Consider the following 12759-nt stretch of genomic DNA (forward strand, 5'->3'; position numbering starts at 1 on the left):
GAACCCCTGCCTAGAATCCCCCAGTGAGGGGCTGGGGACGTGGCTCAGTGGGAGAGCCCCTGCCTAGAATCCCCCAGTGAGGGGCTGGGGGCGTGGCTCAGCGGGAGAGCCCCTGCCTAGAATCCCCCAGTGATGGGCTGGGGGCGTGGCTCAGTGGTAGAGCCCTGCCTAGAATCCCCCAGTGAGGGGCTGGGGGCGTGGCTCAGTGGTAGAGCCCCTGCCTAGAATAGATATGATATATTCATACTGTATTATGAACCCTATTAGTTCTTGTGAGTTTCTGAGGAATTTTGGATATTCAGCCCCTGAGAGCCAGAAAAAAACACAGGAATCTGAGTTCTCTCTGAGTCTTCTCTGAGAATCAGGGGCCTTCCTGAGCTACATAGCAAGATCCTGTTTAAAATTTTCAGGGCTGGAGAAATGGCTTACTGATTAAGAGAACTTGCTGTTCTTCCAGAGGACCTGAGTTTGGCTCCCAGCACCCACACTGGGTAGCTCAAATCCACATGTAACTCTACCTCCAGGGGAAGCTAACACTCTCCTTTGACTTCCACAGACACTCACACAGACAAACGCATGCATAAAAAATAAATTTTAAAAAGAAAGAAAAGAAGCCGGGGGATAATGGCACACACCTTTAATCCCAGCACTTGGGAGGCAGAGGCAGGCAGATTTCTGAGTTCGAGGCCAGCCTGGTCTACAGAGTGAGTTCCAGGACAGCCCGGGCTACACAGAGAAACCGTGTCTCGAAAAACCAAAAAAAAAGAAAAAAAAAAAGGGCCAAATGTGTTGGCTCAGGCTAAGGCAGGAGATTCACCGTGAGTTCAAGGCCAGACAGAGCAGCAAAATGAGACTTGATCAGAGAATGATTGGGGGAGGGAATGGGACGAAGGTAGGCAGGAAGAGATGTCAGGAAGAAGCCGAGGCTGCCTGCCTGCCTGCCCACCCGGAAGAACTGAACACCCTTCTCCTTCTCCCTGGCAGTACAAAGAGCTGTGTCACTCTTCTCTCTGAACGACCCAGTCCTGAGCCCAGAGATCCCTCCTGCACACAGCCCTGTGCACAGCCATCTGAGCCTGGAGCGGGGCCCCCAGACCCCAAGAACCACTCCCACCATGAGGTGAGTTTCCCTGGAAACACTGCTGTCCGTTAACCTCCAGAGCTCGGCGGCACACGTACGCAAGACAGGAGCGGGCAGGCACTGCAGGCCACCCGAGATGGCCCAGGACATCGGGTCTCATGCTTTCTCGACTTTGAGCCACGCCCCCAGAGCGTCCCCTGACTGAATACTCGCACTCGGCAGAGAAAGCTTTAAGGGTCTTGCTGCCTGCACGGGGTTACCAGGGCACTCACAGCATCTCTGTGTGCTTCCCACGAGGTTCTGCTTGCCAGCGGCCTGCACCATGCTTAATGGTTGCTGGAAGCCTTTTCTGAGGAATATGGTGAGATTGATACATATATATACACACACATATATATACACATGTGTGAGTGTGTGTGTGTATATATATATATATATATACATACATACACATACATAACACTTTTCCACCCTTCACAGCCTAAGGTTAGTCTTAGATCTTGACTCCCGTCAGAAGTGCGGGCCTCCGTAGTCATAGGAAACAGGTGCTATGGTTAAAGGCTTTGAGGGCCTGTGGCCCTCGGGGCCACTCCTGGGTTTTACCCTCCCACGTCCCTCTGTACTTACTAAGATGAGGACCAGGAAGGGGGAGGAAAAGAGGAGGAAAGCCAGGAGGACCCAGCAGCCTCGCCCCAGCCCTTCCCCAAGCCTCTCCAAATGTAAGAAGATTCCAGAGCCTCTCTATCTTCCCCTCTGTGCAGAAAAGGTGCCATCTGCTTGCAAGATGCCAGGCAGACCTGGGCCTGAGTCTCCACGGCTGGAGCCCAGGCAGTGGGTCCTGGTCCCAGCACCTGGGTAGGCAGCGTCCTCTGCCTCAGCCTGGACTTCCTGCTCTGTAGCAGTCGTGGCACCTTCACAGGCCACAGAGGACTGGAGACTCTGTCAGACTGACCGACCACTGGAACTAAGTGTCGTCCTCATTGATGGCACTGTTGTCCATTGGCCCACCATGGACTGCACGGGCTCGGGATGGGCTCAGTCTGCAGTGCTCACTACACACAGGCTGAATGAGTTCTTTGTATCTCATGAGTACACAGAGAAGGCGCGTCCTAAAATCACACGCATACCCCTCCTTGGGGGGGGGGGTCAGATGTGTATTTCAGGGCTGTTCCCACCTAGCCTTGGCCTGGCCTGGTGCTTCCTCAGCATATATGCACAGGCGGCCTGGGCCCAGGGCCAGGCGGGGACTGCCTCTGGCTTCCCCACAGATCTGCTCATTGGTCACTCGTACCCCCTGGGCTTTCAGGAAGGCGAGGACTGACCAGAGACCAGAGGGTCTGTACCCCAAACCTCTCCCAACTTTTGGGTAAGAGCCCTCCTCTGAGGTGTCAGGCCTCAGCGCTGACCTCATTCCTTGTCTCTCCAGTGAGGAGTCACCCCTGGATCTGACAGGCAAGGTGTACCAGCTGGAGGTGATGCTGAAGCAGCTGCACACGGACCTGCAGAAGGTGAGGCCTACAGTGTACCAGGCAGCACTGGCTCCCCCACCCCACCCCGCCCCTCTGCTCTGGCTTCTGCTTAGCCCCATCAGCAAGGACGGAGGAAGTCAGCAGGTAGCTCAGGAAGCAGAGCACTTACCTAGTACACACAAGGCTCTGGGTTCCCAGCACTGCCTGAGCTGGGCATGATAACAGATGCTGGAATCCCAGCTCTCAGGTCCTGGTGGAAGGAGAACCAAAGGCCAGGGCTGGCCTCAGCTGCATACTGAATCTTCAGTCAGCCTGAGATACATAAAAGTGGGAGGCAGAGGTTGACCATCAAGAGGATAGTGGCAGGATAGGTGACAGCACAGCCATGCATGTGGGAGTCTGCAGCCAAACAAGAGTTTCAGTCAAGCCTCACAGTACCTCACATGCCTAGAACTCCAGCTCTGAGCAGGGCAGAAACAGGAGGGTCACAGAGGCTTGCTGCCTTCCGGCCTGTCCAAGAGAGCCATAGGCTCAGGTGAAGAGAAAGACAAAGGAATAGATGGAGCGTGACCAAGGAGCCCTCCTCAGACGACTGCACCTCTGCACACACCTGCACACACACAGAAATCAGAAAATAAGTTAAAACGGGTCAATGAATAACAGGTGTATTCAGCAGCCACCGTGCAAGACAAGCTAATAACTTAGTGAGAAATAGTCCAGGCTGCCCTTAGTCCCCCTGCCTCAGCCTGCCCGTTCATTGCTGGGAGGTAGAGGCAAGCAGATCTCTGTAAGTTGGAGGCCAGCCTGGACAGCCGTGGCTACACAGAAGCCCTACCTCAAAAAGACCAAAAAATAAATAAGAAGAAGACAGTCCCTCGTGGAAGGACATGTACTGAGCAACATGGCCACTGTGTCTACGGCATCCATACAGCCATCTCAGGGTAGAGGGGGTGACAATGAGAATGGATATCAAATGATGACTTCAGCCTGGCAGTGCTGGGGTGCACGCCTGTGACCCCCCCCCCCAACACTGGGGAGGCTGAGGTTAGCCTGAGCTACACACTTAAGACCATATCTTTAAAATTAATGAATGAATGAATTAACCCACAGGCAGGCTTTCCAAACCACCTGTCAGAGCCGAATCCAGAGCCTGAAGTAACTTACCCTGGGTGGTTCATCTGGAGAAGCGGGGCTGGGATTTGAACCCTTGCAACCAGGCCTCTCAGGACCCGGTGGCTGTGGTCAGCTCCTGTGCACTACTAGGAGCACCTCAGCCAACATACCTGACTAACCCAGCCCTTTGCCCTCCCAGGAGAAGCAGGATAAGGTGGTGCTGCAGTCAGAGGTGGCCAGCCTGCGGCAGAACAACCAGCGACTGCAGGAGGAGTCACAGGCCGCCAGTGAACAGCTGCGCAAGTTCGCCGAGCTCTTCAGCAAGGAAAAGAAGGAACTCTGAGTTCCCCTGGGCTCGGCCCCCAGTCCGCCCCGGCTGGCAGGCAGTGGGCTTCTGGTTGCAGGGGTGACAGGTCATCCAGCCACAGCCCCGCACCCACTGCCCTGCAACCTTCCTTAGGGACTCGGGAACTCCAAGCACTATGTCTCAGGCCCCTCTCAGCTGCTCCCTGCCACCCTGCAGGCCACAGTAGCCCATTCCTAGGACCCAGCCTCCTGGAGCTGTGTCAGTGGGAGGGGCCCAGGAGCCCCTGCATGAGAACTATGGACCGAAGTGAGCCCTTTCTTCCCCACTCCTGACACTCCAGGGCTCCTGTCTCCCCAGTGTACTGGCTCCAGGTAGCATGGATACCACCCTCTGAGCCCCCCTTCAACACAGCAGCCAGGAGCACTTTCATAGAGTTTAAATTATTTTCCTGGGGTCCCAGATGGACAGGAACCGCTAGCACCCAGATCCACTCCTTTGAGAAACCCTATTTGTACAGCTAGGACTGTTTATATGATCTTTTTATCAGCTTCTCTCCAGGCAGCCACAGGCCCCTCTACCTTTGAGCTGCTGATCTGGCCAGCCATGGGCTCTTCCCCTGGGACAACTAGGCCACTGTCTCCTGCTCTGAGGAGCCTGGGGACGGGGCTGAGGCATAGCCTCCACCCCCTGTATGGTCCCTTTTTTCTTTTACAAGTCTCCCTGGCCACACTCCATCCCCCAGTGGCCACCAGACACGCTCACTGTGCTCCCCGGGGAGCACTCACAGTGCAGCCCCCAGCCCCCAGAGATTCTCCAAAGGCAATAAGGGGCAGCTCAGGGTGGATCCACGCTGCTCACCCAGGAAACACAAATCCCTCCCCTCCCTTTTTTCCTTCTTTAAAAACAAACAGAAAAGAATATATATATATATATTTATTTTTTCATGTAGAGTTGTACCGGAACACGTTTGAATGGCCACAGTCTGTGGATTCCCCAAACCCCGTGGGCTGGAGGTCAGAGCGAGGACCCAGAGAGATATGGGGGCAGCAGGCAGCAAGCAGTTGGCAGCATAGATTGGACCCAGAGCCATAGCTAGATGCCCCAGCCCTCAGACCAGGACCCATCACCTTCTCTTTGGGCCCACGACCACACACAACAGGCACTCTGCTCCAGATGGGCCAGGCTGAAGGGCAGGGCTTGAGGAAAAGGTACCCACAGCTCCCTGTGACCTGCCTCTGACCCCGGGGAACCCCTGGGTTGTGAGGGAGCAACCTGCCACGCCCTCCACTCACCATGGAATGACGATGGCAGACCAGGCCACCCAGTGTCCTGAACCCTGGCCAACTACTGTGATGTCCCTCTCCTGATCCCTTTTCTGAAGGGTTCTCCAGCCCCTGCTCCTCCCTCTCCTCTCAGAACCCAACCTGGAGTCTGCCCCTCCCCCTCCCCTCCTCTCCCCCCCTCCCTCCTCCCTTCTCCCTTCACTTCTTTCTTTAATGTGTCTCCTCGTATCTTGAGATCATTCAAATCATTTTGGGGACCTAATCATGTACATTGACAATTGTAAATTATAATTTTTGGTTTTGTTCTATTATTTTTGTAAGAATTTCTGCACACAAAAAAAATCTATTTAATTTGAGGTTGATACTCTGTCTTATGGCTGGAGATAGCAGCAGGGTTTTTTTTTTTTATGTTGATTTGTTCCATTTGGATTTTTTTTTTTTATCATTCTTTATTGTCTTTTCCTCTCCCTCTTCCCATCCCTGTCTTGAGATTTCTGGCATGTTTCAGGAGGTTTCAACGGAAATAAACGTTTCATAGAAATGGCTGGTGTGCTGTCAGGCAGCTGCTGCCCCGCTCCTGATCTTCTATCACACCCCTGCCACACAGCACACACTTACAGCCCCGCAGCTTCTCCTAGGCATCCTAGGGGAAATCTGGCCCTCAGGATGTAGAATGTGCTGAAGCCAGGTCTGCGTGGTGGGCACGATGGGTGACACAAACCCCAGCGCTCAGGAGGGAAGGGGGCTGCATTTCTGTGCCTTCTAGGCCTGCTTGTTGGATAGTTAGGGCTGCACTGAGACCGTGTCTTCAGAGGGGGAGGGGAATGGTCTACTCTTGCCAGGTGTGATGGTTCACACTTGTAATCCCAGCGCTCTGAGGCAGGGGGATCCTAGAGAGTTCAAGGCCAGCTGTATTGGTATACATCTGGCATTTCAGCCTTGGGAGGTGAAGGGACATCAGGAGTTCAAGGTCTTCCCTCAGCTACATAGCAAGTTAGAGGCCACCCTGTGCTGACCCCAAGATAAGTGGAAATAACCCCCCCCTTTTTTTTTTCAAGACAGGGTTTCTCTGTGTAGCCCTGGCTGTCCTGGAACTCACTCTGTAGACCAGGCTAGCCTCGAACTCTCGAACTCAGAAATCCGCCTGCCTCTGCCTCCCAAGTGCTGGAATTAAAGGCGTGTGCCACCACGGCCAGGCTAATAAAACCCTTTAAAAAAACAAAAAACAAAACAAAAAAAAACCCTTCTGGGCCAGAGGTGGCTGAGTAGTTAAGAGCACCCGCTGCTCTTCCAGAAGACCCCCAGGGTGATGCTCACTCAAGGAGCCCAATGCCCTCTTCTGGTACGTTAAAAAAAAAAAGAAAGAAAGAAAAAAGAAAAAAAAAGCCAGGAAAAGTAAGGTAGTGTGTGCCTTTAATCCCGGCAGAGGGAGGTGGATCTCTGTGAATTTGAGGACATCCTGGTCTACATAGTTCAGGGCAGCCAGGGCTACACAGAGGAAGTCCGTCTCGAAAGAAAACCATGGGAGATCGCAGGTAAAGCATGTCCTGCCATGTTTGTGGGATGTGTGTGAAGGCTCTGGTCCGAGGCCCCCACCGGGGGCCCCACACCCTCCCCATCCCCGCTTCATGTGTGTGCCCCGCCCCACCTACTCATCTCCCCACTGGGTCCCACTGTGCCGTGGAGACTGACAGTGGGAGTGTTGTTCTGCCAACACTCTGCAACAGCGCAGCGAGTGGAGAGCTGCCCGGGTCCCTGGGGGCCAGAGGTAAGGTGTCATTTAGGTAAAGGAAGTGTCTCAGACAAGCTCTGAAGCTTCAGCCAAGACCAGGTTTTCTATGGCCCTCCTGGCAGGATGGGAGTGAGGACAGCTTGAAACCTGAGGCTCTGGGTCTGTGTCCCGCTGAACTGTGGACATCCGCGGTGGGCGGGGCACGAGGCAAACCGACTTTGGACTCCAGGGGAATTCCAGGGGAAGACCCTCAAGACCCTCCTGTGAGAAGTCAGCCTCTCTGGACAGAACAGTCCCCATGAGCTGTCCTTGCGTTCCTCAAGTCTGAGCTGAACTCTGATCCTCCTCCGCACCCCACCCTCACCACCACCCCACACCCAAATGTCTTCCGAAAGGTGTTTGCCTGTATCCAATGGAGAATCAGCCCTTGCAAGGGCTTCCAGCTACTCAGACATCCTCACCACCCCATCTCACCACCCTCCTCAGGGCCCCATCCAGTCCAGCCCTCCCCCCACCAACCTGGGCCAAGTGGGGGAGGGAACCCGGGAACAGACTGTTCTCACATCCTCTCCTGGCCTGGGAGACATACCACCATCTCCCAACACCCCACAATTCACACGCGCACACGCACACGCACGCCAAGCCCTGATGGCGCCTGCACTGCGCCTGGTAGTCCCTTCGCCTTCTTGCCCCAGTTTTTCCTGCCCCCCTCCCCCACCTCTACTCAGCCTGCCATGCTATCTCTTTGGCCTCATCCGCCTGGCATTCTCCAGATTTCTGTCTGTCCGCACCCCCACACCCCTTTTTAAAGAGAAGGCTCATAATATAGCCCAGGATGGCAGGTAACTCACCGTCCTCCTGCCTCAGCCTCCAGTGTTGGGATTCTGAGCCACATGGTGTGTTACCATCCTGGACGCTGATCCCTTACGCTCTTTATTGACTTCCAACCAAAACCCCTCTCCCTCAACCCCGCGTCTTTTGTCTGGGGGCTTTGCCTGTGCCCTCACAGCATTTTCTCCCTCTGACTTTGTACATTTTCTGCTTCTCTCTCCAAACACTTCTCTCTCCTCTGGTCTTGCCAGAGCCTGGCCTTTTTTTTTTTTTTAATTTTTTTAAAACTATTATTTCCTGGACTAGTCCTCCACCCCGTCCCTGTCCTCTTCCCTCGGAATTCCTGGGACTCTGTTCATTCGTGGATCTCCTCAGCTTTGTCCTTTTTTCATTCAGTAAATCTGTGGCCTCAGAACACTTTCCCTCCCTGACCACTGCCCTGGTTCTCCACTCCCAGCCCCCCACCCCACCCCGCCCGTCTCCTTGAATCCTTTTGAGACGTACTCCTGTCCTCCACTTTTAGCCACACCCAGGACAGGGAATCCCAAGTGACAGCCAGCCATGCGGAGGTGCTATCTCAGAACCCTAGCCTGGGAGGGGGGCTGCCTTCTGGTCTCTCCAGGCCTCCCTTCCCCCAGTCTTCACTCCCACCTCCCTCTTTGAGCTGCCTCCCGCTGCAGCTGCAGCAGCCCGTTGCTATGGCAACCACAGCTGGCTGGGTGGGAGCCCCTCCACCCCATCCCCCTCTTCTCTCCAGCAAGACAGGGAGGAGCTGGGACAAAGCCAGAGGGAGCCATGGTGTAGGGGCAAAGGGGTGGGGGCCGGCCACAGCCTCTACCCCAATGAGGCCCCTTGGCTTCCCATGGCGGTGACACCCCAAGAGAGGTTAGAGATGGAAGCAGTTGTGGGCAGAGAGGTCAGGCCCAGTTTAATACACAGAACAAGTTAATTCACAGCAGAGGCAGGCAATAAAGGAGACTTGGTGGCAAGAGGGGTACTCCTGGATCGGGGGCAGACTCCCCCAGACCCTCCACCTCCCCCACTTCAGTCTCAATTTCCCTTTTTTTAAAACCCGAACAACAAACACACACAACCACGAGAAACAACCACACCCCCTTGCCACCCCCAAAATGGCTAGCGAGGGGGGCAGGCGGCAGCCCAGCCTGGCTGGGTAGGGAAAGGGCTGGGAAGGGAGGGGGGAGGGAAAAAAAAAAACTGAGTCCATTGCAATCTGTGCTTCTCACTGCAGCGGGCTGGCTGCCTGCCTGCCTCACCCCACCGGCCTCCCCAGCTGCATGCCCCAGGCCTGGCAGGCACCGGGCGGGCGCGGGGCGGGGCTAACAAGGAGGGGCGGGAAGAGTTCAAAACCATGGTTCACATCATGCAGTGTCCACGGTGGGCACCGTGCCCAGCCGGCCTGGGTGTGAGCAAGGGATGATACCCACCTCAGATGGGAGTTGAGACCATTGCAACTCCAGAAACGGGGTGGGGAGGCGCCATTCAGGAAACTGGTAAAGTCAGGTCCCCAGCAGACACTCAACAGTGCTCCTCCACCCAGCTAGGCTTTATAGGACTCTTTGTATATATTAATTTCTTTTTTTTCCTTTTTTTTTTTCACTTTTTGTCTTTTTCTTTAGAAAAAGGCTCTTTCCGTGCCGCTGGCTAGCATCCACGACCCCTCTATGCCCGCCCAGAGGCGGGGTATGGCTTTGAGAGGGGCAGAAGCCTGGTGCCCATTTGTCAAGGGATGAAGAGGGTTTACAGGAGGGACCCTGCGGGACCCGCCCACCCGCAGGGTAACATTCCACTTGCAGAGGGAGAACACCTTGGACCCCCTCTAGGTTTCACCCTATCCCTTCCCCTGGGGACACCGGGTGGGAAGAGCCAGGAGCTCCAAGAGGCAGAAGATAGCACCACCCAAAGGTCCTGGAGAAGTACAGCCAGGCCTAAGTCAGGGTGATGTAAGCAGAGGCCTTTTCTTTCAAGTGCCGAAGACAGAGGTGGCAACTCCAGCTCCCTGCGGGGGAAGCCATGAGACAAAATTAGACTCCAGCCGATGAAGAGCGCCCCCCACCTGTCCCCACCCAGAGCACATGGTCTCTGCCACCAGGAAGACAACGTTCCAACCCACCCCCTCCATGCCCCGCCCACTTCTCCCCTCACCTTCCGGGGGCTCCGCCATGGGAGGGCTCAGGCAGTACATGTGGTAACCTCGGTCACAGTCATCACAGAACAGCAGCTGGTCCTGGGGGGTGAGACCCGCCCAGCTGGCACCCTGGGGGCACGGGCACCAGAAACCGGGGTGGGGGGCTGGGGCAGGGGCTAGGTCCCAGGGGCCCTTCTGAGAAAACCGGCTCTACAGTCTGTGCTGTGGAGTCCACTGGCCTTGTTTGACAACTCACAGGGTGCGGTCTGGATTTCCTAACTATAGAATACGGAACGATGTTCAGAGGGCCAGATACCAACTCGGGAGAGATATATAGGTTCAAATCCCGACCCTACAACCTTCTGAGCTTGGTGACCTGAGGCACCCTTCTCCCCTCTCTGAGCTCAGCATCTCTGTAGTGGGAACAGAAGCACCAGCCTCAAGGGAGGTTGGGAGGTGTCATGGGGAAGAATATAAAGAAACATTAGGGACAAGGATGACCGTACTGCACGCTAATGCTGGTCACCGGGGGTTATGGGCAAGGAAGGCTTCCTGGGCAGAAGTGGCAGAGCCAGGCCGGAAGGGAAGCTGGGGACATGCCCGGGAGGTGGGGCGGGCACTCACGTCATTCTCTGAGGTGCCACACAGGCTGCAGGACTTGCATTCGATGCACTGCCAGCGGTAGGTCCGCACAGCCGCGGTCATGTTCACCGTGAACTGTAAACACGAGGGATGTCCTGGGGGTCGAGGGGCAGGGATGCAGTTAGCGAGTCATTGTACCCCTGATGGCCACTGACCCCTGAGGAGGTAACGGCTCTAGTCCCAGCCCTGACTCGGAGGTCAAGGTGAGCTTTGTGGTGGGACCCTACCCCTGAGACAGACATCCGGAAGCTGGACAGCTGGGCAAGCAGCTGTGTGTTGGCCACCACAGTCTCCTACTCAGCCACCATGACAACCACACTCTGCTCCCCAGAACACCATGGCAACCGCATTCCATTACCTACAGTGCCGTGGCAACCACGGTCTACCACCCACAACACTGTGGCCACCACAGTCTGTTAAGCACTGCACCAGGCAGCCACATTCCAATACCCACAGCAGAGCCGCCGGCCCTCCTGCTAACCACAGCAACGTGGCGCCGACTTCTGCCAGCCAGGATGCTATAGCAACCAAGTTCCACAACAGGGTCCCCACACCTTGCTTCCCCGAAACCCAAGGCACCGGCAAACAAACTTCCTCCGACAATACTCGCTGTGTGAATCTGCTCATTCACTCTCCCACAGCGCGAAGACACCTGTAGCCGCCGCCCACGGCACCTCCCACAGAGCCCGACAACCACTACCCATAGCACTCAACAGCCACTGCCCGCGGCAACACCCAAGAGTTACAACTACATCCCCCAGAGTCAGATGCCAACAGCCCACACAGCCTGAGAGCCTTGACTCCGCCCACAGTGCCCGGTGGCCACAGCCACAGTCCACTGTGACAAAACAACCACATTCTATTGTATTAAATTGCAAAGACAACCCCTACTGGAACGACCACAATCCATTACCCACGCTGCTGAAGCGACCAGTCTTACTACCCAGGGGGTCTCCATGGAAAACCACATTATATTAACCACAGTTCTCCAGCACACAATCCTGCTGTTCACAGCACCCAGGCGGTGCGATTCATTGCTCCCATACGGCCGTCCCCCCAGCCACAATGCCTCTCTAACTTCCCTCTACTCTCCACACCAGGAAAGCACAAAGCCACCCCGGCAGCAGAGGCAGCCCCTAGGATGGGCTGAGTACAACCCTTGCCTCCCATTCCCTAAATCCGGATTCTGAGATGCCCTCTCCCCCTACCATCTTCCAGAAAATATGTGGTGAGTGTCACCTGATCGCCCACAGTCCGCACAGGAGATGAGGTCCTCCGGACACCCAGTCTTCTTGGAGCCCCCCAGGCAAAAGTCACAGTAGCCATTGGGGATGACAGTGCCATCTGGTGCTTTCTTGGCTGAAAGACAGCAGGCAGCGGTGGGCACAGGACAGGTGAGGCGTGCCAGTCAAAGACTGCTGAAGAAGTCGGGGAGGAGGGACGTGCCCCTACCTGTGTGTTTCCTCTGTGCCTCGGGGACCCAGGCCAATTCTTTGTAAAACTCTGGGGGTGGGGGGACAGAAAGGGCCTCTTACCATAGGCAAGGTCCCATCTGTCCCCAGCTTCAGCCCCAGGGGCGGACCCTTGGCCCAGGCACTGGGAAGTAGCAAGAAAGCTGGGGGAGGGGCAAGTAATTCTCACCAGAACCCTAACTCTTGGGGTAACTAAATGATGTTCTCTATATTGGGGTAAAAGTCTGGGAGCTAGGAATAAGCTTAGCAAAAGCCCACAGCTGCCCCATCCTGTGTCTGCACCCCCACATAAGCTTGCCAAGGCCAGCGATTAGATTAGCAGGCAGTTCTGCAGTCTCATCAGGGGGACATTTTTACAGGATGGAAGGTAGGTTCTGGGCCAGGCCTGAGGATTTGGAGAAGCTCTCTTTGAGGGACAGATGAGAGACAGCCTCCTTCCTCCACGGCTCAGCTGTCATGGCATGGAACAGCCGTAGGTGGGTGGCAAGGACCCTGGGGGCCACCGACCTTGCCCCTGAACCCTAGCATAGCAGAGATGGAGCCAATGGAGGTGTAGACAGGGAGGAGTGTCATCTGCCACCCCCCCTCCAAACTTTAACTGAAACAATAAATCAGACCCAGAAATATTATACCCTGGCAGGGAGGGAGGGAAGGAGGGAAGGAGGGAAGGAGGGAAGGAGGGA

General features: G+C 55.5%; 2 protein-coding genes across 7 annotated transcripts in view; one reads left to right on the forward strand and one right to left on the reverse strand.

Moving 5' to 3' along the window:
• The window catches only part of Sipa1l3 (signal induced proliferation associated 1 like 3), a 204655-nt gene extending 199209 nt beyond the window's left edge, over window positions 1–5446 (forward strand). For all 3 annotated transcript variants that reach the window (XM_028787588.1, XM_028787590.1, XM_028787589.1), the window contains exons 20-22: window positions 985–1120; window positions 2508–2589; window positions 3863–5446. In XM_028787588.1, the coding sequence (XP_028643421.1) occupies window positions 985–1120; window positions 2508–2589; window positions 3863–4006 (362 nt within the window). In that variant the 3' untranslated portion in view covers window positions 4007–5446. The remainder of the gene's footprint in view (window positions 1–984; window positions 1121–2507; window positions 2590–3862) is intronic.
• A 3274-nt stretch (window positions 5447–8720) lies between these two features.
• Window positions 8721–12759, reverse strand: part of Dpf1 (double PHD fingers 1) — a 13855-nt gene continuing 9816 nt past the window's right edge. For 2 of the 4 annotated variants that reach the window (XM_028787619.1, XM_028787620.1), the window contains exons 8-12: window positions 12057–12107; window positions 11844–11963; window positions 10587–10699; window positions 9980–10061; window positions 8721–9833 (exon numbers count right to left, since the gene is read on the reverse strand). In XM_028787619.1, coding sequence (XP_028643452.1) covers window positions 9763–9833; window positions 9980–10061; window positions 10587–10699; window positions 11844–11963; window positions 12057–12107 — 437 coding nt within the window. In that variant the 3' untranslated portion in view covers window positions 8721–9762. Of the gene's footprint in view, window positions 9834–9979; window positions 10092–10586; window positions 10700–11843; window positions 11964–12056; window positions 12108–12759 lie in introns of all 4 variants that reach the window. The other 2 variants (XM_028787621.1, XM_028787618.1) reach the window with 1 other exon arrangement.

Source organism: Grammomys surdaster, unplaced genomic scaffold (assembly GCF_004785775.1).
Source record: "Grammomys surdaster isolate TR1022 unplaced genomic scaffold, NIH_TR_1.0 125671, whole genome shotgun sequence".
In the NCBI taxonomy this organism is placed as follows: Eukaryota; Metazoa; Chordata; class Mammalia; order Rodentia; family Muridae; genus Grammomys; species Grammomys surdaster.